The 25,066-nt window shown below is 48.0% G+C and overlaps 1 protein-coding gene across 1 annotated transcript in view; it reads right to left on the bottom strand.

The window, feature by feature from the left end:
* Positions 1 to 25,066, bottom strand: part of LOC145356604 (E3 ubiquitin/ISG15 ligase TRIM25-like) — a 60,909-nt gene that overhangs the window by 24,574 nt on the left and 11,269 nt on the right. The window contains exon 5 of the mRNA XM_080209413.1: positions 4,075 to 4,121. Coding sequence (XP_080065539.1) covers positions 4,075 to 4,121 — 47 coding nt within the window. The remainder of the gene's footprint in view (positions 1 to 4,074; positions 4,122 to 25,066) is intronic.

Below are 25,066 nucleotides of genomic sequence, written 5' to 3'. Positions count from 1 at the left end.
TTCTTTCGGCCCAAGCTTATGTTTAGTTTAGGTTTTATTTGTTAGTGTCACAAGTAGGCTTACATTAACGCTGCAATGAAGCTACTGTGAAAATCCCCTAGTCACCAGGGCGTTCAAATGGTCAGTGGATAGGCATATGGATAACATTGGAATAGTTTAGGTTAGAGGGTCATTAGATTGGTTCCACTGGTCGGCGCAACATCAAGGGCCAAAGGGCCTGTACTAATAAGAACATAAGAATATAGGAGCAGGAGTAGGCCATCTAGCCCTTCGAGCCTGCCCCGCCATTCAATAAGATCATGGCTGATCTGAAGTGGATCAGTTCCACTTTCCCGCCCTCTCCCCATAACCCTTAATTCCCTTGCCTACCAAAAACCTATCTACCTGCGTCTTAAATATATTTAGCGAGGTAGCCTCCACCACTTCAACGGGCAGAGAATTCCAGAGATTCACCACCCTTTGAGTGAAGAAGTTCCTTCTCAACTCCGATCTAAACTGCCCCCCCCTTATCTTGAGGCTGTGCTCTCTAGTTCTGCTGTCCTTTCTAAGCGGGAAGAATCTCTCTACCTCTACCCTATCCATCCCCTTCATTATCTTATACACCTCTATAAGATCCCCCCTCATCCTTCTAAACTCCGATGAGTACAGACCCAGTCTATTTAGTCTCTCTTCATAGTCCAACCCCCTCATCTCCGGTATCAGCCTAGTGAACCTCCTCTGCACTCCCTCCAAGACCAATATATCCTTCCTCAAGTGCGTTGTAATGTTCTATGTTCTACCACACTCTGGCACCTGTTCAGGTACACTGAGGGAGAATTTAGCATGGCCAATGCACCTAACCTGCGCGTCTTTTATAATGTGGGAGGAAACCAGACCACCCGAAGGAAACCCATGCAGACATGGGGAGAATGTGCAGACGTGCAGAGAACTGCAGTGACCCAAGCTGGGAATTGAACCTGGATCCCTGGCACTGTGAGGTAGCAGTGCTAATCACTGTGCCACCATGCCATTTGCTGGTCTCCTTCAAGTTTGTGTAGTAACTCAACGTGGCAAGCAACAGACTAAAAGATTTACTGATGGAGAAGAACTATGTACAATGCAGGTTTACCAGCAGGACAATGCAGATTCACTACCTGCCCCCCCAGCCCCAGGAAGGTACCCCTCGCTCTCGGTTGGCCCAGGTTCTCACACGCAGGAGGGGAATTGTGCTTAGAGTCCGAGGGAATGGGGGAGATCCTGAATGAATACTTTGCATCAGTATCCATGAAGGAGAGGGACTTGTTGTCTTGGAGGGAGTTGTAGACCCGTTGGAGGAAATACCTATTACGAGGGAGGAAGTGTTAGGGTATTTAGGTCGTATTAAAACTGATAAACCTCCGGGGCCTGATGGCATTTATCCTAGGCTGCTTAGGGAGACGAGAGATGAAATTGCTAGGCCTCTGACGCAATCCTGCATGGCTCGCTCTGCCAACCCAATCGAGCTGACCTGGCATGGTGAATGGCATTGGACTTGACAAAAGTCTGCAATTTGTGAATGTGGTTCCGACACCAGCACTTCAGGGAGACCATGGGTAGCGAAACTCTGCCTCAGTTTATCAGTAATACATACAGTCGTGTGGTGGATCTCGTGAGCTGAACATCCAGCCATTTGGAATGGGCATCTACTAGCTTCAGAAACACATGGTTCAAAAAAGGTCCAGCAAAATCAACATGCAGCTGTAGAACTGTAGAACACTACAGCACAGAAACAGGCCTTTTGGCCCTTCTTGGCTGTGCTGAACTATTTTTCTGCCTAGTCCCACTTGTATGGAGACCTCTATGAGATCCTAGATTCATATTTGAAATCGAAACTAGCCATGTAAACTTGTGCTGTAGTTACATCCTCCCACCAGTGGTAGCACTCTAATACCTGCTGGTTCACTTTTTTCATGTGGGTGTCAATGATTAGGCCAGCACTTATTGCCCATCCCTAATTGAACCTTTAGAAGCCTTCTCCAAGCACTGCAGTCCATGTGGTGTAGGTACACCCACAGTGCTGTTAAGGAGGGAATTCAAGGGTAGGAGTCTTAGCTGTGTTGAGGAGCAGAAGGACCTTGGGGTCCGGGTCCACAGGACTCTTAAATCGGCCTCACAGGTGGAGGATGTGGTCAAGAAGGTGTACGGTATACTGGCCTTCATTAATCGAGGGATTGAGTTTCGGAGTCAGGAGGTAATGCTGCAACTTTATAAGACCCTTGTCAGACCCCACTTGGAGTACTGTGCGCAGTTCTGGTCGCCTCACTACAGGAGGGATGTGGAAGCTATTGAGAGGGTGCAGAGGAGATTTACAAGGGTGTTGCCTGGATTGGGAGGCATGCCTTATGAGGATAGGTTGAGGGAGCTAGGTCTCTTCTCCCTGGAGAGACGAAGGTTGAGAGGTGACCTGATAGAGGTTTATAAGATGTTGAGAGGAATAGATAGGGTGGATTCTCGGAGGCTATTTCCCAGGGCTGAAATGGTCACTACGAGAGGACACAGGTTTAAGGTGCTGGGGAGCAGGTACAGAGGAGATGTCAGGGGTAAGTTTTTCACTCAGAGGGTGGTGAGTGAGTGGAATCGGCTGCCGTCGGTGGTGGTGGAGGGGAACTCGCTGGGGTCTTTTAAGAGATTTCTGGATGAGTATATGGGATTTAGTGGGATTGGGAGTTACAGATAGTTCTATGGCCTGGTAGGTATGGATATGATCGGCGCAACTTGTGGGCTGGAGGGCCTGTTTGTGCTGTCGTGTTCCATGTTCTATGATTTTGACCCAGTTTAGAAGGGACCTTATAGTTGGTGGTGTTGCCATTGACACTCTAGGTGATAGAAATCATGGCCAGAATTTTCTGGTCATTTGCGACTGTAAGCCAGGAGGAAGAGAATTTGACGCTCAGCCAAATCTCCGTTCACTGCAGCGGGACTGGAGAACCCCACTGGTGTGAATGGGTGGGAAAATTCTGGCTTGGGTTTGGGAGGTAGTGGTGAAGGAGTCTTGCTGAGTTGCTGCAGTGCATCTTGTCAACGGTCTGCCGGTATGTGTCCATGGCAAGGGGAGTGAGTGTTGGAAGTTGATGGATAGAGTGCCGATTAAAGCCTGCTGCCTTGGCCAACTCCTCAGCTTATCTTCTGAGGAACTCTCATCCATTCACCGTGCTTCCGAAATGACCACAAATTTGACTACAACTGCAACAATATCCAATCAAAGCGTCACATAAAATAAAGTGTCGCATTTGAAATTCTGGCTGAATTGTGTCTGCATGATGTGGAGATGCCGGCGTTGGACTGGGGTAAACACAGTAAGAAGTCTCACAACACCAGGTTAGAGTCCAACAGGTTTATTTGATAGCAAATGCCACTAGCTTTCGGAGCACTGCTCCTTCAGGTGAGTGGGGAGTTCTGGTCACGAACAGGGCATATAAATATAGAAGTGTCTGTACAAACCTGTTGGACTTTAACCTGGTGTTGTGAGACTTCTCTCTGTGTCTGTATACCCAACGTCTATCGTTCTAGCTTCACTGGAAGACTACACTGGGTCTTGGCTTTCCAGCCTCGGGTCAGTGGCTAGACAATCAGTCGCAATCTCCAACAATTTGAGGTTCAGGTCCACAAGCCCCACAAAGCATCGAAGCTAAACAACCTCCCTCTAACAGCGCAGTCAAATCACGGGCAACATTTTACAGCCCCCCCACCCCCGAGCGAGAGCAGAGACTCCCGCGCGAGGCCAACGAGCGTTTCCGTTGCCTGTCCCTCACCCACTCCGGATCAGCAGGTTGTTTCGGGTGGCACCGCTGCCTCACAGCGCCAGGGGCTCCGGGTTCGATTCCCGGCTCGGGTCGCTGTCTGTGCGGAGTCTCTACGTTCTCCCCGTTGTCAGTGTAGGTTCCTTCCTGGTGTTCCGGTTTCCTCCCACACTCTGAAAGACGTGCAGGTTGGGTGCGTTGACCCGAACAGGCACCGGAGTGTAGCGACCAGGGGAATATCACAGTAGCTGAACTGCAGAGTCTCTCAAAGACATTTCTTGGTCTCCGGGTGGGATTTCAACCTTCAGCAGTTTACCGTGAGGCGAGCATGCTCCAGCTGAGCCAACACTGTCTCCCAGGCACCTTTTCAAGAGGAGCACAAAATTAAACTCAACCCATCCAATCGCTGTGCACGCACATACAAGCGCAGTTGCAAAAGCATTTGTCAAGTTATCGTCAAATCATTATTCAATTATTTAATCGATAAAGTTAAGCATCTCTTGAGCACACAAAGTTTTCTGACCCAGAAACCAAGCTCTGAATCTTAATGAACAGGAGAAAGCCCACGCGTTTGAGGCAGATTAGCGTGGATGATGAGATGAGCAGTGACGATACAATTTAATCACCAGAATCAACGAGAGATTATCAGATACCCGATGTTAAGGAGGTCAGAGGGATATGGCAGACACGGGCATCTCATCGTCTCGCACTTTGGCACCAGCCCTTATTCAGCACCATGGTTACCCTGAGCCAGTGGTGTCCCCTCGCTCTGAGGCTTTCCAGCTGGGAACGTTCCCCAAGTCCTCAGGGACTGAAGACCTTCTAGGATTGCAGTGGAAGTTTCCTCCACTTTGTAACAATATGCAGCTCAGAATCCCTGGCTCTTCCAGTGAATTCCTGCTTCTATTCCAATGGGAATGTGCTGTCAGTGAACTCCAGGAGCAGCTCTCGCGGTAGGGAACCTACGGGACATACTGGAGTCAGCGAGATTACAGCAGCACTGTTTGGCTAAGGAAGGGTCATGCCATCAAGCCATGGTCATGTGGATGGGTCATGCCATGGTCATGTGGATGGGTCATGCCATGGTCATGTGGATGGGTCATGCCATGGTCATGTGGATGGGTCATGCCATGATCATGTGGATGGGTCATGCCATGATCATGTGGATGGGTCATACCATGATCATGTGGATGGGTCATGCCATGGTCATGCAGATGGATCATAGAACATAGAAAAACTACAGCACAAACAGACCCTTCGGCCCACAAGTTGCACTGATCATATCTCTACCTACTAGGCTTACCTATAACCCTCAATCCTATTAAGTCTCATGAACTCATCCAGAAGTCTCTTAAAATACCCTATTGAATCTGCCTCCATGGCAGCCGATTCCACGCACTATGGTCATGAGGATGGGTCATGGAGCCAAAGTAGGCCATTCAGCCCATCAAATCTGCTCTGTCATTCAATGAGGTCATGACAAATCTGATCTGATCCTCAACTCCACTTTCCCGCCTTATCCCCGCAATCCTTGGTTCCCTTACTGATTAAAAATCTGTCTAGATTAACCACCCAGCCCCGACAGCTCTCTGCGGTAAAGAATTCCAGAGATTCACTCTGAGAGAAGAAATTCCTCTTCATCTCTGTCTCAAATGGGTGACCCCTTTGAGATTACGTCCTCTGAGTTCTAGACTCTCCTACAAGGAGAAACAACTTCTCAACATCTACCCTGTCAAGCCCCTGACAATCCTATATGTTTCAATAAGGTTGCCTCTCATTCTTCTAAACTCCAATGAGTACAGACCCAACCTACTGGACCTCTCCTCGTAAGAAAAGCCCTCACCCTGTGAATCTCAGGAAGGTACAGAATGATACAGGCATTCAGGCAGCATGGCAGATGCTGATACTCACCTTTCCTTTATTCATTTTTGGGATGTGGGCATCATTGTCTAGGCCAGCATTTATTGCCCATCCCTAATTGCCTTGAGAAGCTGGCGGTGAGCTGCCTTCTTGAACCTCTGCATAGGTGCGCCCACAGTGCTGTTAGCGAGGGAGTTCCAGGATTTTGCCCAGTGACAGTGAAGGAACGGCAATATATTTCCAAGTCAGGATAATGAGTGACTTGGAGGGGAACCTGTAGATGGTGGTGATTTTTTGAGTATGTAACCTACTGTGTGGATGAGGGTTGAAGTAGCTTACATGGATTTCAGTATTTGACACAGTCCTACATGGGAGACTTATTAAATAGGCTACTACACATGGGATACAGGGTGGATTTATAATTGGTTTAGCAGAAAGAGTCAGAGGGTGGCGATAGTTGGCTGCTTTAGTGATTGGAGGCCAGTGATCAGTGGCGTACTACAGCGATCTGTGTTGGGCCCCCCATTGTTCGTCATTTATATAGATGACTTTATTGGGGGGGTAGGATCGGTAAGTTTGCCAATGACATCCCATTCATCATCTTATACGTCTCAATGAGATCTCCCCTCATTCTTCTAAACTCTAACGAGTACAAGCCCAGTTTATTCAGCCTCTCCTCATAGCTCAACCCCCTCAACTCCAGTATCAGCCTAGTAAACCTCCTCTGCACTCCCTCCAAGGCCAAAATATCCTTGCGTAAGTACGGCGACCAAAACTGCACACAGTACTCCAGCTGCGGCCTCACCAGTGCCCTGTACAGCTGCAGCAAGACCTCCCTACTTTTATATTCAATCCCCCTCGCTATGAAGGCCAGCATCCCATTCGCCTTCCTGACCACCTGCTGCACCTGCAGGCTGGGTTTTTGCGACTCATGCACAAGGACCCCCAGGTCCCTCTGCACCTTCGCCTGCTGCAGTTTTTCACCACGTAAGTAACAGTCCTTCCTACCATTATTCCAACCAAAGTGGACAACTTCACACTTACTATGTTCTCATTCCAAGATAAGTGGCACATGGAACTTAATCCCGAAAAGTGTGGGGCGATGCACTTTGGAAGGTGTAATTTGACAAGTAATTATGCTGTGAAAACTCTGACACCAGGAAGTTCTGAAGAACAACGGGACCTTGGTGTGTTTGTCCACAGATCTCTGAAGGTGGAAAGGCAGGTAAATAGGGTGGTGAAAAAGGCATATGGCTCACTCGCCTTCATCACTCAGGGATATAGATTACAAAAGCAGAGTTGTCATGATGGAGTTACAGAATCATAGAACCCTACAGTGCAGAAAGAGGCCCTTCGGCCCATCGAGTCTGTACTGAACACAATCCCACCCAGGCCCTACCCCCATATCCCTACATATTATACCCACTAATCCCCTCTAACCTACACATCCCTGGACACTAAGGGACAATTTCTTAGCATCAACCTAACCCGCACATCTTTGGACTGTGGGAGGAAACCCACACAGACACGAGGAGAATGCGCAAACTCCACACAGACACGGTGACCCAAGCCAGGAATCGAACCCAGGACCTTGGAGCTGTGAAGCAGCAGTGCTAACCCACTGTGCTACCCCGTGATGGAGTTGTATAGAACTTCGTTGAGGCCACAGCTGGAGTAGTGTGTGCAGTTCTGGTCACCCACATTATAGGAAGGATGTGATTACACTGGAGGGGGGTGCAGAGGCGATTCACCAGGATGTTGCCCTGGGATGGAACATGTAAGTTATAAAGAGAGGTTGGATAAGCTTGGGCTGTTTCCTGTGGAGCAGAGAAGACGGAGGGGTGACCTGATTGAGGTGATTATGAGGGGCACAGACAGGGTGGATAGGGAGCAGTTGTTCCCCTCAGTTGAAGGGTCGGTTCTGAGAGGGCATAAGTGAGGGGTGGACGGTTTAGGGGGGATTTGAGGAAAAACCTTTCTTTAAACTCAGAGGGTGGTGGAATGCGCTGTCTGGAAGGGTGGTGGAGGTGGGAATGCCTCACATCCTTTAAAAAGTACCTGGATGAGCACTTGGCACACCATAGCATTCCGGGCTAAGGGCCCAGTGCCACCAAGCAGGGTTAGGTGGGCAGGTCCTTTCATGCAGATTTGATGGGGCGATTCTGTGAATCAGTGCGCCCTGCTCGTGGACGCTGCCCACCCCCCCCCACCCTAGTCTGGAGAAGTCTGAGACAAGGTCGCGTCCTGGCAAGGTCACATGTACACCCTGGGAGAGCGGGCCAAATCTCGAGACAACACTGTCCGATCCGGGATGATGAGCCACGCCGTTGGATGCCGGCACTCGGACCAGCCTGCGTGGGCACGGCTGCCAGCTGGTCATCCCAGAGCCCGGCGTCCGCCAATCAGGGCAGGAACCTTTTCCAGGCCTGCCGACTCGAACCCACACGGAGTGAGACTGCCACCTAGCAGCCACTGGGAGACACGGCAAGGAGCTGCTGGAACCCACTGCACAAATACAGGGGCAGGTTGTTGCTGCGGACTCAATTCATAAGATCACATTTCGAAGGTGGCTGCAGTCACAATTTGTTCCACAGGTTGTTAATTAGGGAACAGGATGCTGCTTCTGTTAAAAGGAGGAAATTCCACCCCACACTTGTGCCCTAAGGTGTGATTTTTTTTCTGCTCATTTCCCCCAGGTCCTGTGGAGTCTAATGAGTTGTCAGTCTGTGGGAGTCTCCATATCATTTGTCAGTCAGTCTCATTACATTCTGTTCACAGTGAAATCTTGGCACCAAGCCCAAGATGCTGCGGATTTCTTGACCAACGTTCTTGGCGCAGTGGTTCGCACTGCTGCCTCGCGGCGCCAGGGACCCAGGTTCAATTCCCAGCTCGGGTCGCTATTGCAGAGTTGGCACACTCTCCCCGTGTCTGTGTGGGTTTCCTCCGGGTGCTCCGGTTTCCTCCCACAGTCTGAGGGACGTGCGGGTCAGGTGGATTGGCCGTGCTACATTCTCCCTTGGCGTCAGACGGACTGGCTAGGGTAAATTCACGGTGTTATGGGGATTGGACCGAGGTTGGATTGTGATCGGTGCTGGCTAGGGTAAATGCAATGGCCCGAATGGCCTCCTGCTGCACTGTAGAATTCCATGATTCTAACTGAGTGCAGAGAAGGTCCACTAGGCTGATACCAGAGATGAGGGGGTTGGACTATGAAGAGAGATTAAATAGACTGGGTCTGTACTCGTTGGAGTTTAGAAGGCTGAGGGGGGATCTTATAGAGATGTATAAGATAATGAAGGGGATGGATAGGGTAGAGGTAGAGAGATTCTTCCCGCTTAGAAAGGATAGCAGGACTAGAGGGCACAGCCTCAAAATAAGGGAGGAGTGCAGTTTAGATCAGAGTTGAGGAGGAACTTCTTCACTCAAAGGATGGTGAATCTCTGGAATTCTCTGCCCATTGAAGTGGTGGAGACTACCTCATTAAATATATTTAAGTCACAGGTAGATAGGTTTTTGATAGACAGGGGAATTAAGGGTTATGGGGAGAAGGTTTGGAGAGGTTTGACATGATCAGGAATAGTCAGCATGGATTTGTCAAGGGCAGGTCGTGCCTTACAAGCCTAGTTGAGTTCTTCGATAATGTGACTGAACACATTGACGAAGGAAGTGCCGTGGACGTAGTGTACATGGACTTCAGCAAGGCGTTTGATAAGGTCCCCCATGCAAGACTTCTTGAGAAGGTGAGAGGCCATGGGATCCAAGGGCCTTTGGCCTTGTGGATCCAGAACTGGCTTGCCTGCAGAAGGAAGAGAGTGGTTGTGGATGGGGCTTTTTCTGAATGGAGGTCAGTCACCAGCGGAGTGCCTCAAGGATCTGTTCTGGGACCCTTGTTGTTTGTCATTTTCATAAATGACCTGGATGAGGAAGTGGAGGGATGGGTAAGTAAGTTCGCTGATGACACGAAGGTTGGTCATGTTGTGGATGGTCTGGAAGGATGGCAAAAGTTGCAGCAGGACATAAATAGGATGCAGGACTGGGCGGAGAAGTGGCAGATGGACTTCAACGCAGATAAATGTGTAGTCGTCCATTTTGGCAGAACCAACAGGATGAACGAGTACACTATCAAGGGCAGAAGTCTGAGTAGTGTTGAAGAGCAGAAGGATCTTGGGGTCCGGGTCCACAGGACTCTTAAATCGGCCTCGCAGGTGGAGGAGGTGGTCAAGAAGGCGTATGGTGTACTGGCCTTCATTAATCGAGGGATTGAGTTTAGGAGTCGGGAGGTAATGCTGCAACTTTATAAGACCCTTGTCAGGCCTCATTTAGAGTATTGTGCGCAGTTCTGGTCGCCTCACTATAGGAAAGATGTAGAAGCTTTTGAGAGGGTACAGAGGAGAATTACAAGGATGTTGCCTGGACTGGGAGGCATGCCTTATGAAGTTAGGTTGAGGGAGCTGGGACTCTTTTCCCTGGAGAGACGAAGGTTGAGAGGCGACCTGATAGAAGTTTACAAAATGTTGAGAGGAATAGATAGGGTGGACTCTCAGAGGCTATTTCCCCGGGTTGAAATGGTTGCTACGAGAGGACACAGATTTAAGGTGCGGGGAGGGAGGTTCAGAAGTGATGTTAGGGGTAAGTTTTTCACTCAGAGGGTGGTGAGTGAATGGAATCGGCTGCCGTCAGTGGTGGTGGAGGTGAACTCGCTGGGGTCTTTTAAAAGACTCCTGGATGAGTATATGGGGTTTAATGAGATTGAGGGTTATAGATAGGTCTGTAGGTTGGTAGGTGTTGATGTGATCGGCACAACTCGTGGGCCGAAGGGCCTGTTTGTGCTGTAGTGTTCTATGTTCTATGTTCTATGTTCTAAAGCGGGAAAGTGGAACTGATCCATTCAGATCAGCCATGATCTTATTGATTGGCGGGGCAGGCTCGAAGGGCTAAATGGCCTACTCCTGCTCCTATTTCGTATGTTCTTATTGGGTGATTCTTTAACTGGACATCATTAGCTCAAATTCTGGAATACTTGGCCATTCACGCCCCACTACCAATGAGAACATAGAATTGGCCAAATCTCCCTTCACTGCAGCGGGACTGGAGAATCCCAGTGCGGGCGAGGTTGGAAAACCTCAGCCTGAAGTGTTTTATTTGCTTTAGCCAGCGTTGCTATATATTTGTCGCTTTCTTCTGGTGGGATCTGGGTTTTCCACCTAGCGAAGCCAATTTACTTTTGATATTCGCTAATCGAGACTTTGTGATTGTACCAAATCTCTACATTTTCCGTTAATATCTTCAACTCAGCCCAGTGCTGGAGCCGTCAGGCTGGGCTTTCTATTTTGTGGCTGAAGGTCATTGTTGGATTGTATCGGAAAATAACAATCTCAAAGCTACGGAAGAGGCTCAGAGGGTGAAAACCAGCCAACTGCGAGACTTCAAAGCTATGTTTTGCTTTGATGACAAGTTAGAACGTAACTATATTTTTCAACCAACCTGATCAGAAACGAAAACAGAAGCACAGAACAAGAAGCAGGGAGATTTATAAAGTTCAATTACATAGATTTAGCTCATTGGGTGGTGTAAAATTTATTTGGAAGCTGCGAGGATGTGTTAGTCATCCTTGGCAATACAAAGAAGGTGAGCTGTATGCACTCGTTGGTGTTCCTGAGTACTAGATAAACTTCTTTGTTTAAATTCACTACACAACTTGCAAGGAGCCAGCAGAAACCCTACAGTGCAGAAGGAGGCTATTTGGCCCAGCGAGTCTGCACTGGCCACAATCCCACCCAGGCCCCATCCCTATAATATTTACCCTGCCAATACCCCCAGTAGTAAAGGGCAATTTAGCATGGCCAATCTTTGGACTGGGGGAGGAAGGCTAAGCAGACATGGGGAGGATGTGCGAACTCCACACTAACAGTGACCCAAGGCTGGAATTGAACCCGGGTCCCTGGTGCTGCCAGACAGCAATGCTAACCACCGTGCCACCATGCCACCCCAAATAACTTGAGAAATGCTGACTGTTTAATTTTCCTGGTGTCCCTGAGAGCTGTGCGTCCAGGAAAAGAAGTTGCTTGATTGTGTACTCGAACAGACGCCAGAGTGTGGTGACAAAGGGATTTTCACAATAACTTCATTGCAGTGTTAGAACATAGAACATTCCAGCGCAGTACAGGCCCTTCGGCCCTCGATGTTGCGCCGACCAGTGGAACCAATCTAATGACCCTCTAACCTAAACTATTCCAATGTTATCCATATGCCTATCCACTGACCATTTGAACGCCCTCAAAGTTGGCGAGTCCACAACTGCTGCAGGCAGGGCCCGTACTACCCTCTGAGTAAAGAACCTACCTCTGACATCCATCCTATAATTACCACCCCTCAATTTAAAGCTATGTCCCCTCGTGTTAATGTGAGTCTACTTGTGACACTGACAAATAAACTTTAGAACTTAGCAGAGGTAGGGGAAACTAGGAGCAAGCGATGGCTTAGATGTACTGTCACTGTCACTGAGCTAGGAATCCAGGGTTCCTGGCTGGAAACCCAGGTTCGAATCTCACCTCGGCATGCAATGAAATTTGAATTTGATAGAAATGTGGAAGTTGAATGGCAAACATGAAACCATTGTCATTTTTGGGTCACTCATGCCTTTTACCTAGTACATAAGAACATAAGAAATAGGAGCAGAAGTAGGCCACCTAGCCCTTCGAGCCTGCCCCGCCATTCAATAAGATCATGGCTGATCTGTCGCTGCTCAGTTCCACTTTCCCGCCCTCTCCCCATAACCCTTAATCCCCTCTCTTATCAAAAACCCATCAATCCGCGTCTTAAAAATATTTAGCGAGGCAGCCTCCACCACTTCAACAGGCAGAGAATTCCAGAGATTCACCACCCTTTGAGTGAAGAAGTTCCTCCTCAACTCCGTTCTAAACCGCCGCCCCTTTATCTTGAGGCTGTGCCCCCTAGTCCTACTGTCCTTTCTGAGCGGGAAGAGTCTCTCCACCTCTATCCTATCCATCCCATTCATCGTCTTATACGTCTCAATGAGATCTCCCCTCATTCTTCTAAACTCTAACGAGTACAAGCCCAGTTTATTCAGCCTCTCCTCATAGCACAACCCCCTCAACTCTGGTATCAGCCTAGTAAACCTCCTCTGCACTCCCTCCAAGGACAAAATATCTTTGCGCAGGTGCGGCGCCCAAAACTGCACACAGTACTCCAGCTGCGGCCTCACCAATGCCCTATACAGCTGCAGCAAGACCTCCCTACTTTTATATTCAATCCCCCTCGCTATGAAGGCCAGCATCCCATTCGCCTTCCTGACCACCTGCTGCACCTGCAAGCTGGGTTTTTGCGACTCATGCACAAGGACCCCGAGGTCCCTCTGCACCGTCGCCTGCTGCAGTTTTTCGCCCCGTAAGTAATAGTCCTTCCTACCATTCTTCCTACCAAAGTGGACCACCTCACACTTGCCAACATTAAATTCCATTTGCCATTTCCTGGCCCATTCGCCCAGCCTATCTAGATCCTTCTGCAGACTCTCCACACCCTCCGCACCATTTGCCGTTCCCCCAATCTTGGTGTCATCAGCAAATTTCGACACCCTACACTCGGTTCCCTCCTCCAGATCATCTATATAAATGGTAAAAAGCTGAGGCCCCAGCACCGACCCCTGGGGCACTCCACTAGTCACCATCCGCCAATCCGAATAGCACCCGTTGAGCCCCACTCTCTGCCTCCTATTTGACAACCAATCCTCTATCCACGCTAACACCCTACCCCCAACTCCATGTCCCTCGACCTTCTGCAATAACCTCTTGTGAGGTACTTTGTCAAACGCCTTCTGAAAATCTAGAAAGACCACATCCACCGGCTCTCCTCTATCCACCGCCCTATACACATCCTCATAGAACTCCTGTAAATTTGTCAGACACGACTTCCCTTTAATGAAACCGTGCTGCGTCTGCTCTATCAAGCAATTCCCTTCAAGATGCCTCGCAATTTCCTCCTTAATGACAGATTCTAACATTTTACCTACCACAGACGTTAAACTGACCGGCCTATAATTCCCCGCCTTTTGCCTGGCACCCTTCTTAAACAACGGTGTAACATTAGCCGTTTTCCAATCATCCGGCACTTCCCCGGAATCCAGCGACGTCTGGAAAATAACCACCAAGGCATCCACTATCACCTCCGCCATTTCTTTCAGAATCCTCGGATGCATTCCATCCGGTCCTGGGGACTTGTCCACAATCAGCCCCTCCAGTCTGTCAAGCACCGCCTCTCTAGTAACAGTAATGTCATTAAGTCTGGCCTACATGTGAATCCAGGTCCACCGCAATGTTGTTGACTCTTAAACGCCCTCAAATCGACTACTCAAGGATGGACAATAAATGCTGGCCCAACCAGCGACACCCACATGAACGAATAAATAAAAACGCCTGCAATTTCTCCTCCATCCCAGCTTGGATCCTGCCTCCAACATTGTCAGGTCAACACCCTAAGAGCAGCAGTTAGCACTGCTGCTTCACAGCTCCAGGGACCTGGGTTAGATCCCCGGCTCGGGTCGCTGTCTGTGTGGAGTTTGCACGTTCTCCTCGTGTCTGCGTGGGTTCCTCCCACAGTCCAAAGATAAGAACATAAGAACATAAGAAATAGGAGCAGGAGTCGGCCATCTAGCCCTTCGAGCCTGCCCCGCCATTCAATAAGATCGTGGCTGATCTGAAGTGGATCAGTTCCACTTTCCCGCTTTCTCCCCATAACCCTTAATTCCCCCGTCTGTCAAAAACCTATCTACCCATGACTTAAATATATTCAGCGAGGTAGCCTCCACCACTTCAATGGGCAGAGAATTCCAGAGATTCACCACCCTTTGAGTGAAGAAGTTCCTCCTCAACTCCGTTCTAAACTGCACCCCCCCCTTATCTTGAGGCTGCCCTTTCTAAGCAGGAAGAATCTCTCTACCTCTGCCCTATCCATCCCCTTCACTATCTTATACGTCTCTATAAGATCCCCCCTCATCCTTCTAAACTCCAACGAGTACAGACCCAGTCTATTTAATCTCTCTTCATAGTCCAACCCCCTCATCTCCGGTATCAGCCTAGTGAACGTCCTCTGCACTCCCTCCAAGGCCAATATATCCTTGCGTAAGTGCGGCAACCAAAACTGCACACAGTACTCCAGCTGCGGCCTCACCAGTGCCCTGTACAGTTGCAGCAAGACCTCCCTGCTTTTATATTCTATCCCCCTCGCTATAAAGGCCAACATCCCATTCGCCTTCTTGATCACCTGCTGCACCTGCAGACTGGGTTTTTGCGACTCATGCACAAGGACCCCCAGGTCCCTCTGCGCCGTAGCATGCTGCAGCTTTTCACCCTTTAAATAGTAATCCCTCCTACTATTATTCCTGCCAAAGTGGATAACCTCACACTTGCTAACATTGTACTCCATTTGCCAGGTCCTCGCCCACTCACTCAGCCTATCTAGATCCCTCTGCAGACTTTCCACACCCTCCGCACAATTTGCTTTTCCACTTATCTTTGTGTCATCAGCAAATGTGCGGGTTAGGTTGATTGGCCATGCTAAGAAATTGCCCCTTAGTGTCCAGGGATGCGTAGGTTACAGGGATCAGTGGGTATAATATGTAGGGATATGAGGGTAGGGCCTGGGTGGGATTGTGTTCGGTGCAGACTCAATGGGCCGAAGGGCCTCTTTCTGCTCTGTAGGGTTCTATGATGATCTATGAACAGTCTCCCTAAGAGCATTGTCGGTATATCAATTCAAGTGGTTTGAGAAGACAGCTGACCAACACTTTCTCCAACCACCTGGAGGAACAGACGATAAATGTCAGTCTGGCCAACCATATGCACATATCATAACAGACTGTCCAGGTTCTTAGGCAACGCTAGTTTGTTATTATATTAAGCTAGTTATCTAGAGGATAATCTGCGCCAGTATATTGTTAACAATATTGAAACTAACTATTGTCAACTCTTTGAAGATGTTTAATAGAAAAGTGTTGCGGGCTTTGATGTCCAGTTTTTTAATTGATCACAACTTTATCCTTCAAGTAACCAGACCAAGACACGGAGCTCTCTTAAGCAGTTGTTTAATCAAGTTACGTAGCTCAGAAACTGGCAGGTCACAGCCTGTAACTAACCAGAATGCAGAATTCAGAGATACATACGCAATTATAGTTTCAAATTCGATTACAATTAGCATCTACCAATCTCAATCACCTTACACTTGCTTCATTATAATGTTGAATTAGTGTGAAGACTTGATACATTGTATTTACAAGCTATGTTCTGTATCTGTCTATTTCCAAATCAGGGTGGCATGTGGCTCAGGGGGGATCTTGCATTCCCATGAGGATCACTGTACCTCTCTCCCCTCCCACAGCTTAGAGGCGCACAGGCATCGCCCAGCCGCCCACTTACAAATTCAAACCCCATCAGCGCCGCACTTGTGAGCGCTGGTCGTGAATGCAACCGTCCAAATTCCTTAAACTAAACGAGTCATCAATGGCCACTGGGTGTCGGAGTTACATTCTATCCAAAGGCATTCGATACAGGACTCTCAGTTGTAGAAACTAGTCTTTAGCAAAGTTGACAGAGTCTCAGGGCTGTTCCAGCTCCCATTCGAAAAGCAGGATAGGCTGTCTGTGTATTTATATTTGTAAATTTGTGGATTAGGGTCATTGTGTCTGTCACACTGTAAAACGACAAGCTCCGATTGTCCAGAAACATTCCAATCCTGTTGTAGCTCACGCTTGGTACGTCAGATTCGACTCCATTCTCAAAGATTAAGAAAGTATCGCGTGGTGTTAGGTGCAAATCTAAACACCAGGACTGGTTATACCTACCCAGCACAGAGGAAAGGCTAATGCTTTTTCTTTCAATATCAGAGTGTGTGATGCCCACGCAAATATGGTCACTCCTCTGATTTTTGAACAATTCAAATTCAAAATATCTACGACTGAAGTTGCCGATCCAGACAGAGTCACACAGGATTTGTGGTTGCCTATCAAATCTGTCTGGGTGATCAGGGTAATTTATTGGTGTTGAATACCACACTGCCTGATACCTGTTAGAGAAGTGAAGACAGCCATTTGCAGAGTTTAAATTGAATCGGAGTCTTCCAGCATCTGTGAAGACAATGAAAGAAAGGAAATCCCTTTGTTACAACACGTGTTTGAAAAGACAGATTGGAGTCGCTATTCCTCTTAGGCTCCCCTCGCGAGGGGGCATGGGTTTAGGATAAGGGGCAGGAGGGGATTTGAGAAAAACTGCATCACTCAGATCAAAGAATCAAAGAACAACACAGCACGGGAAACAGGCCCTTCGGCCCAACGAGCCCGGGCCGCCATCTTAACAATGTGTTTTTCCTCCTCCACCCTTGACCCATGTCTATGCTTATGGAACCCCCATCGGAAACCAGATTGAGGGGAGACTAATTTAGGGACAATTTGTTACACCAATCAGCCTAAGAGCACATCCTTGGGGTGTGGGAGGAAACCGGAGCACCCAGAGGAAACCCGCACAGACACGAGGAGAATGTGCAAACTCCACACAGACAGCGACCCGAGCCGGGAATCGAACCCGGGACCCGAGAGCTGTGAAGTAGCAGTGCTAACCCACTGTGCTACCGTGTCGCCCAACACTTAACACTCAGAGCATTCATAGCAAAGTGGATGAATTAGTTACACAAACAGTTGTAAACGGGAATGATATAACCGGGATTATGGATACGTGGTTGCAGGGTGACCAGGGATGGGAACTGAACTTCCAAGAGCATTCAGAATTTAGGAAGGATAGACAAAAAAGGTAAAGGCAGTGGAATTACATTGCTGGTTAAAGAGACAATTAACATCACACTGAGGAAGGATATTCACTCCAACAGTGTGGAATCTGTGTGGGTAGAGCTGAGAAATACCGAGGGGCAAAAAGCACGAGTAGGGGTTGTCTATGGACCCCTAAGCTGGTGATTTTGGAGATGGCATTTAACAGGAAATTAGAGATGCACGTGAAAAGGGAAGGTCTGTACTTGTGGGCGATGTTAATCTGCGTACGGGTTGAGCAAATCAAATTAGCCGCAATATCGTCGAGGAGGAATACCTGGATGGTTTTCTGGACCAGTACACTGGGGAAGCACCTAGCGAGCAAGCCATCCTAGACTGGGTATTGTGTAATGAGAAAGGAATAATTGGCAATGTCGTTGTGTGAGATCCCTGTACTCTCTGGAATGCATTAAAATGAGAAGTCATCTCATTGAAAGCTATAAAATTTCCCGGCCAGAGATTCTAGAATGAATAGTCTCAGGTTAAGGGTTTGACCGTTTAAGACTGGGGTGAGGAAAAGGAAGACTTGTATTTATAATGCACTTTTCTTCAAGAGTCTAACAGCCGATGAAGTCACTTTTGAAGTGTAGTCAGTGTTGTAATGTAGGAAATGTTGAGGGATCTTGGGATAATTATTCACAGATCCTTGAAGACAGCCAAACAAGTGAATAGGATATTAAGAAGGCATATGGAGACACTTGCTTTTATCAGTTGTGGCATAGACTATATGAGCGAGGAAGTAATGTTGGAGCTGTATAGAACATTGGTTAGGTCACAGCTGGAGCACTGTGTACGGTTCCAGTTATCTCACTATAGGAAAAGTGTGAGCAACTAGAGGGTGTAAAGAGGACATTCACCAGGATGTTGCCTGGGATGGAGTGTTTGAGCTATAAAGGAGAGAATAGATAGGCTTGGATTGTTTTCTTTAGATGCTGGTGTAAGACTCGGGTAAACACAGTAAGAATTCTCTCAACACCAGGTTGAAGTCGAACAGGTTTATTTGGTAGCAAACGCCACTAGCTTTCGGAGCGCTGCTCCTTCATCAGGTGAGTGGAGAGCAGCGCTTTGAAAGCTGGTGGCATTTGTTACCAAGTAAACCTGTTGGACTTGAACCTGGTGTTGTGAGCCTTCTTATTATTTTCTTTAGAGCAGTGATGGCTGAGGGTGGGGAATGTGACTGAGGCGTATAAGACTAGGAGAGGTTTGGACAGGGTGAATAGGAAGCAGCCATTCCCCTCGGTTGAGAGGTCAATCATGAGGGGGCATAGGGTGAGGGACAGGAGATTCAGAGGAGGTTTGAGAGAAAGGTTTTTCACTCAGAGGGTGGTGGGAGTCTGGAATGCGCTCTCTGGGAAGGTAGTGAAGGCTGGAAAATTTACAACCTATGAAAAAATATTTGGATGAGCACTTGAAACATCATAACATTCAAGGATATGGGACAAGGGCTGGAAAATGGGATTAGTGTGACTTTAGTGGTAGTTATTGCTGGTGCTGACCAGATTTGAGAACATGGGGATGATTTGAGTGAGCTACCAAACATGGTATCAAATTCGATCCAAATCAGAACTATTGATGTCAGCTTCTCAAGCCTTTTGGCTAAGATCAAGTGTAGTGTTAGGTTATATTTCAACTTCATTTGAAGCAATTTTTAAAAGTGGCATCTCGGCCTAAGATGCAAATGAGATCAAGCCTTGGAGGAGGAGCTATGCCTGCTCCAATCAGCGTGGATCCTGTAGGTCAAAGCCCAAGACAGGAGGTGAGAGCCCTGTCTTGCCAACTTGGATTGGGAATGTCTCAACTTGTTGAACAAACAACAAAGAACAAAGAACAACCCAGCACGGGAAACAGGCCCAACGACTCTGAATTGGATTTGATTGGAATAAAAACAAAAAAAAAAATTAGTACTATTGATGTCAAGTTGAAATTGAGAGCACTGGGTGCACACAAAATCAAAAATGTTATCAAGATGTTCGGGTAGGGTAGTACCACAGGGCGGGCCTAACTGTTTGCGCTCGAGCCTGGAGTTTTGTACCTCCCACCACCAGGGAACGGTTGCTGTGTTTGCCATTCGAGGGACCATGCAATTTGGCCAGCAGGAAAATCTGGATCATTTTGGCCACTTAACTCCACAACAGCTTCTTCCAGTCGTTCCGACAGTCCACAATTCAGACTGAGTTGAACCAGGAAGTGGAAGTGTTGCTCCAAAGCACTTCCTGTGAACTATTTGCGGATTTGGCAAATCGAACAGAATGTAAACCATCATTGAACAAAACACAGCACTGGTCAGGAACACTTACACTGTAAGTAATATGTTCTAGAGACGGTCTTGGGTATGTTCTTGATTTGAGTGGCTGTACAAAGTAAACACAATAAGACAAAAATCAGTGAGATCCTACAGGTAGCTGCAGGCACACATTTCTATTTTATTTCACATCTCATTAAACACATTAAATAGATCAATAAGGAGAGATATCAATAGAATAATTTGCTCTGAGGGTTGAAGTTACTCCCTGGGTAAAGACCAGGAGGTGGTGAGGGGAAATCTCTTTGGGTCCAGAATCGGAACTGCCCAGGACTGACCCAAAATTAGGCCCATTTCCAATTATTTAGCCAAGCTTCCAGATGCTTATTGTCGCTTGACCGGCTGTTCACCTATCCCTGAAAGCCAAAACTTCAAGTTGCTCGTCTCTCAGTGATGGGCAGGGGCAGACTTAGTAAAAACCATAGAACCCTACAGTGCAGAAAGAGGCCCTTCGGCCCATTGAGTCTGCACTGACCACAATCCCACCCTGACCCTACCCATTTACCCACTAATCCCTCTAACCTACACATCCCAGGACACTAAGGGGCAATTTTAGCACGGCCAATCCACCTAACTCGCACATCTTTGGACTGTGGGAGGAAACCAGAGCACCCGGAGGAAACCCACACAGACACAAGGAGAATGTGCAAACTCCACACAGACAGTGACCCGAGCTGGGATTCGAACCCAGGTCCCTAGAGGTGTGAAGCAGCAGTGCTAACCCACTGTGCTACCGTGCCGTAGTAATTCAGCCTTGCCCAGTTTCCCATCACCAGAAGCCTTTTGTTGGAAGCCAAAGAAAGTGCTGTGCCTGTGCCTTACAGCTGGTAAGACTGTACCCCGGGGCCTCCCAACAACAGTCTGGGTTAGAGCAACAGGTTTTAACACCCCCCCATTGGTCCCATCCCATTGGGCAAGCCTCCACTCACTCGATAAGGGGGTTTGTACACCATGAAGCCCATGGGGAGATCTATCAATGAACCTTTCTTTGAGGTTCTACCCTAGACTTTAACCTTGTAAGAGACTGACCCTGCTTGCTCCATAATGATCCCAGGGATCCGTTTGGGATCACGTCGGAAGAGCCAGACCACCCGTTTTAAATGTTCTTTCTGCCCTTGCAGAATCGGAATTTCTCTTCTAACTTTAGTGGCATTTTCTTTTAGTGCTGCGCCAGGATTTGTCTACAGTGAGAAGCCAAAGCAGAGAAAAGCGAAGGTGTTGAAGATAATCCCATCAATGTTACTGTACATCAAGTCTTTTGCTGGGATGCACAAACTCTGTGTAGAGAATCAGCCCAGGCAGCATGGTGGTTAGCACTGCTGCCTCACTCTGCCAGGGACCCGGGTTCAATTCCAGCCTTGGGTCACTGTCTACGTGGGGTTTGCACTTTCTCCCCGTGTCTGTGTGGACTCCCACAGTCCAAAGGTGTGCGAGTCGGGCTGATTGACCATGCTAAATTGAACTTGGTGTCAGGGGGATTAGCAAGTGTGAGGTTATGGGAATAGGGCCTGGATGGGACTGTTGTCAGTACAGGCCTGATGGGCCAAATGGCCTCCTTCTGCACTGTGGGGATTCTACAATAACACAGGCCAGACCACAGCTATCTTTTACAAACCAGATCCTATCCATGGAATTGTCACTTCCTGTCATAACATCCCTCCCCCCCCACTTCAGTCCACTCCCCCCTCAGTGTCCCCACGGTGAGAAGTTCCTTCCTGTTGTTTAGCGATTGGTCTGAGGTCTGTTGAAGGTGGGGCTGGGTCAGACAGTGCAAACCGAGAGGGGGACCCGTGTTTCCGGAGGGAGTGTCGCAGGGTCAGCGACGCGGGTTCCTCCTCAACCTCCATTTCAGTCTGGACGTCCACTTCCTCAGCTCCCATCTCCGAGTCTGTGCCTTCAAACTTCAGACTGTGCCTTCAGACAGGGCGGCACAGTAGCACAGTGGGTTAGCACTGCTGCTTCACAGCTCCAGGGTCCTGGGTTCGATTCCCGGCTTGGGTCACAGTCCGTGTGGAGTTTGCACATTCTCCTCGTGTCTGCGTGGGTTTCCTCCGGGTACTGTGGTTTCCTTCCAAAGATGTGCGGGTTAGGTTGATTGGCCATGCTAAGAAATTGCCCCTTAGTGTCCAGGGATGTGTAGGTTAGAGGGATTAGTGGGTATAGTATGTAGGGATATGGGGGTAGGGCCTGGGTGGGATTGTGTTCGGTGCAGACTCGATGGGCTGAAGGGCCTCTTTCTGCATTGTAGGGTTCTATGAGTCTATCCAGAGGGACAATGTGGAGTCAGCTTCAAGCTGAGGACTGATACTGAAAGTGGCCATCTCCATGGCCACTTGTGAGACCTGCTCAGGTGTGGAATCCCTGCCCCTGAGATAGTCCAGGTGTTCCTTTACAGCGATCCACCTGCACCTCTCTGGAATATGTTTTCTCTTGCATTGTCATGGCCTTTCTTTGGCTACCTGGTGGTGATATTAGGGCTTCAATATCGTAAGGGCCCTTTAACATTTGGTTTACACAAGCTCTCTCATTGAGGACTGATTACAGGAGGTGCCTCCCCTGCCCCTCGCTGGAGGATATTGTTGCCTGCCCCCCGCTCCCCCCATAGCTCAGGGACCCCTTCTACAGCGATCTCCAGCAATAAAACTATTCCAATGGCTTCTTTAAAGTCCAAATTGGGCTCTGCCAACCGCCTCTTCTGAGTTACTCAGGCCACATACCAATCACAGTCACTTCATTGCAGTGTTAATGTAAGCTTACTGTGACACTAATAAATAAACCTTACTTGAAGCTTTATAAATTTTAGGAACCTGATTGAGTTATTTGTTACAATAAATACACAAATCAAAAGCTGCCAAGTTGATCTGACATTTGTGCTGTTAATATGACTATATAACGTTCTATTGGGGAAATCGGTCAGTATTGGAGTATTGGTGAATTACCTTCTAATCCTGGTCGCCTTCTTGCCCTACCAGGATTCATATTTTTCTTTAGTTTCCAAAATCTCTATTAAGTTGTCATTAAGCTGCGATCACCCAGTCTCCCATCCTGTCTCCCTTGTTAACTGATACTGTCTGGTTCTCCCTCAAAACTGCATCGTCACCTCTCTCCTCCCTTGACCACTCCATTCTTGCCAACGACTGCTCCATCTCCAATTTCCCTTTCGTCCCTCAGGTGTACAAACATTGTCCTTTCCCAAATCCCAGAACTCCGCGCTTGGATCCCTCGTATCAGCGCCTGTTTCACCGTGCTGACGCAGCTCTTAACAAAGTAACACAGGGCATCCTATGTGATTGTGACAAAGGTAAACTTTCCCTTCTCGTACTTCTCAACCTGTCTGAAAGTTTTGACTTGCTTGATTACACAATCACCCTCCAACACCTCTTGCCCTGTTGTCCAGTTGGCTTACCTGGCTCCATTCATGTCTTCCAATCATGTGCCTTCTTTAAATGGCTTCAGTCATTGCTGAGAACATTGCCATTTCTTCCTTCCGTCTCTTTGCCTTGATACCTTTCTCTCCTTTAAGACACTCTGCAAAATCTACCTTTCGTTCAAGATTTGGTATCTGACCTAATATCTGTTGATGATGTCTCAGAACCATATTTTCAGCCTCTCCGGGGCAGCTGCTGTCTGCAGCAGAGGGACACTGTTCATACCCAGAGCTTGCCTTAATGTGTTAGCAATACTGGGAGCAGCAGGGCCAATTTCAACCCAGTCTCACACTGAAGACAGCATGTGTGAGGTTGGCAAGGAGGATCTGTCTTGTGCCTCTGGTCTAATGAAGCCAGCAAGTAAAAGCCCCGTTTCAATAGAGTTTCAGTGAAGAACCTGTTGATTTGGAACATATAACAACTGACAAATCACATCTGGACTTAGTGTAGAATCAAAACTACTTACAAAATATGAACTCTTCACTATTCTTCACCTTTGGATGTTCTACACAAAGCAAACATAGTGAGGAGAAATCATTGAAGGCTAATTTCCACAGTGATCTTCAGCAAGTTACATTGTTCCATTTACTTCATTTATCATTTCAATACTGAGAACATAAGAAATAGGAGCAGGAGTTGGCCATCTAGCCCTTCGAGCCTGCCCCGCCATTCAATAAGATCATGGCTGATCTGAAGTGGATCAGTTCCACTTTCCCGCTTTCTCCCCATAACCCTTAATTCCCTTGTCTGTCAAAAACCTATCTACCTGTGTCTTAAATATATTTAATGAGGTAGCCTCCACCACTTCAACGGGCAGAGAATTCCAGAGATTCACCACCCTTTGAGTGAAGAAGTTCCTCCTCAACTCTGTTCTAAACTGCGCCCCCCCCCCCCCTTATCTTGAGGCTGTGTCCTCTAGTCCATAATACACAATAGGTTCTATTACCTATAATATACATATTATATGTACACAATAGGGAGAGAAACCTATCGTCCTATTGCTCCCAAGGGAAAACACACCCGTTTTAGCTGGCTGCCTAGGACGTGTGAAAATTTTCCGTATCCAGTCTCGGGTCAGATGTTGATCAGGACTGTTTGCAACACAGGTTTTGGTCTCTGCATCTAGGCTTCAATGGCATAATGAAGTTCCAGATTTAGCCGCAGTTCTTCGACCTGCAGCCCGGGGACTGTACGCCACCCTAACATTTCATATGTGGTTCCCAAACCTTTTCAGACGGATTTAAGTTTCATGACTTAAATTCCTTTAGATTTTTTCTCAAATTAAGAGTGGTGATTTTATTGAGGCAATGAAAAGTTAATTCCTGTGCTGTCGGGGTTCTATAAATTGCACCTATCTCTTTAAAAGGTGACATAGTAATGAGCATTGCTGCCTCGCAGCGCCAGGGACCAAGGTTCAATTCCAGCCTCAGGTCATCAAAAGTCTGCACAGGAGCCTGTACGTTCTCCCCGTGTCTGCGTGGGTTTCCTCCGTGTGCTCCAGTCTCCTCCCACAGTCCAATGATGTGCAGGTTAGGTTGATTGGCCACGCTAAACTGACCCGAGTGTCAGAGGGAATAGCAGGGTAAACGTGTGAGGTGATGGGGATAGAGCCTGGGTGGGATTGTGGTTGGTACAGACTTGATAGGCCAAATGGCCTCTTTCTGTACGGTATTCTATGATTATTCAGCCTCACAATGCCAGGGATTCGAGTACAAGTCTGGCCTTGGGTCTGTGGCCAATCCACCTAATCTTTGGACAGTGGGAGGAAACTGGAGCACCCGGAGGAAACCCACGCAGACACGGGGAGAATGCACAAACTCCACGCAGATGGTGACCGAAACTGGGAAACAAAACCAGGGTCCCTGGTGCTGTGAGGCAGCGGTGCTGA

This window comes from Carcharhinus amblyrhynchos, chromosome 21 (genome assembly GCF_965287045.1).
Source record: "Carcharhinus amblyrhynchos chromosome 21, sCarAmb.v2.hapA, whole genome shotgun sequence".
NCBI classification, from domain to species: Eukaryota; Metazoa; Chordata; class Chondrichthyes; order Carcharhiniformes; family Carcharhinidae; genus Carcharhinus; species Carcharhinus amblyrhynchos.
The sequence above is the reverse complement of the archived record's forward strand: the minus strand, read 5'-3'. Positions and strand labels throughout refer to the sequence as shown.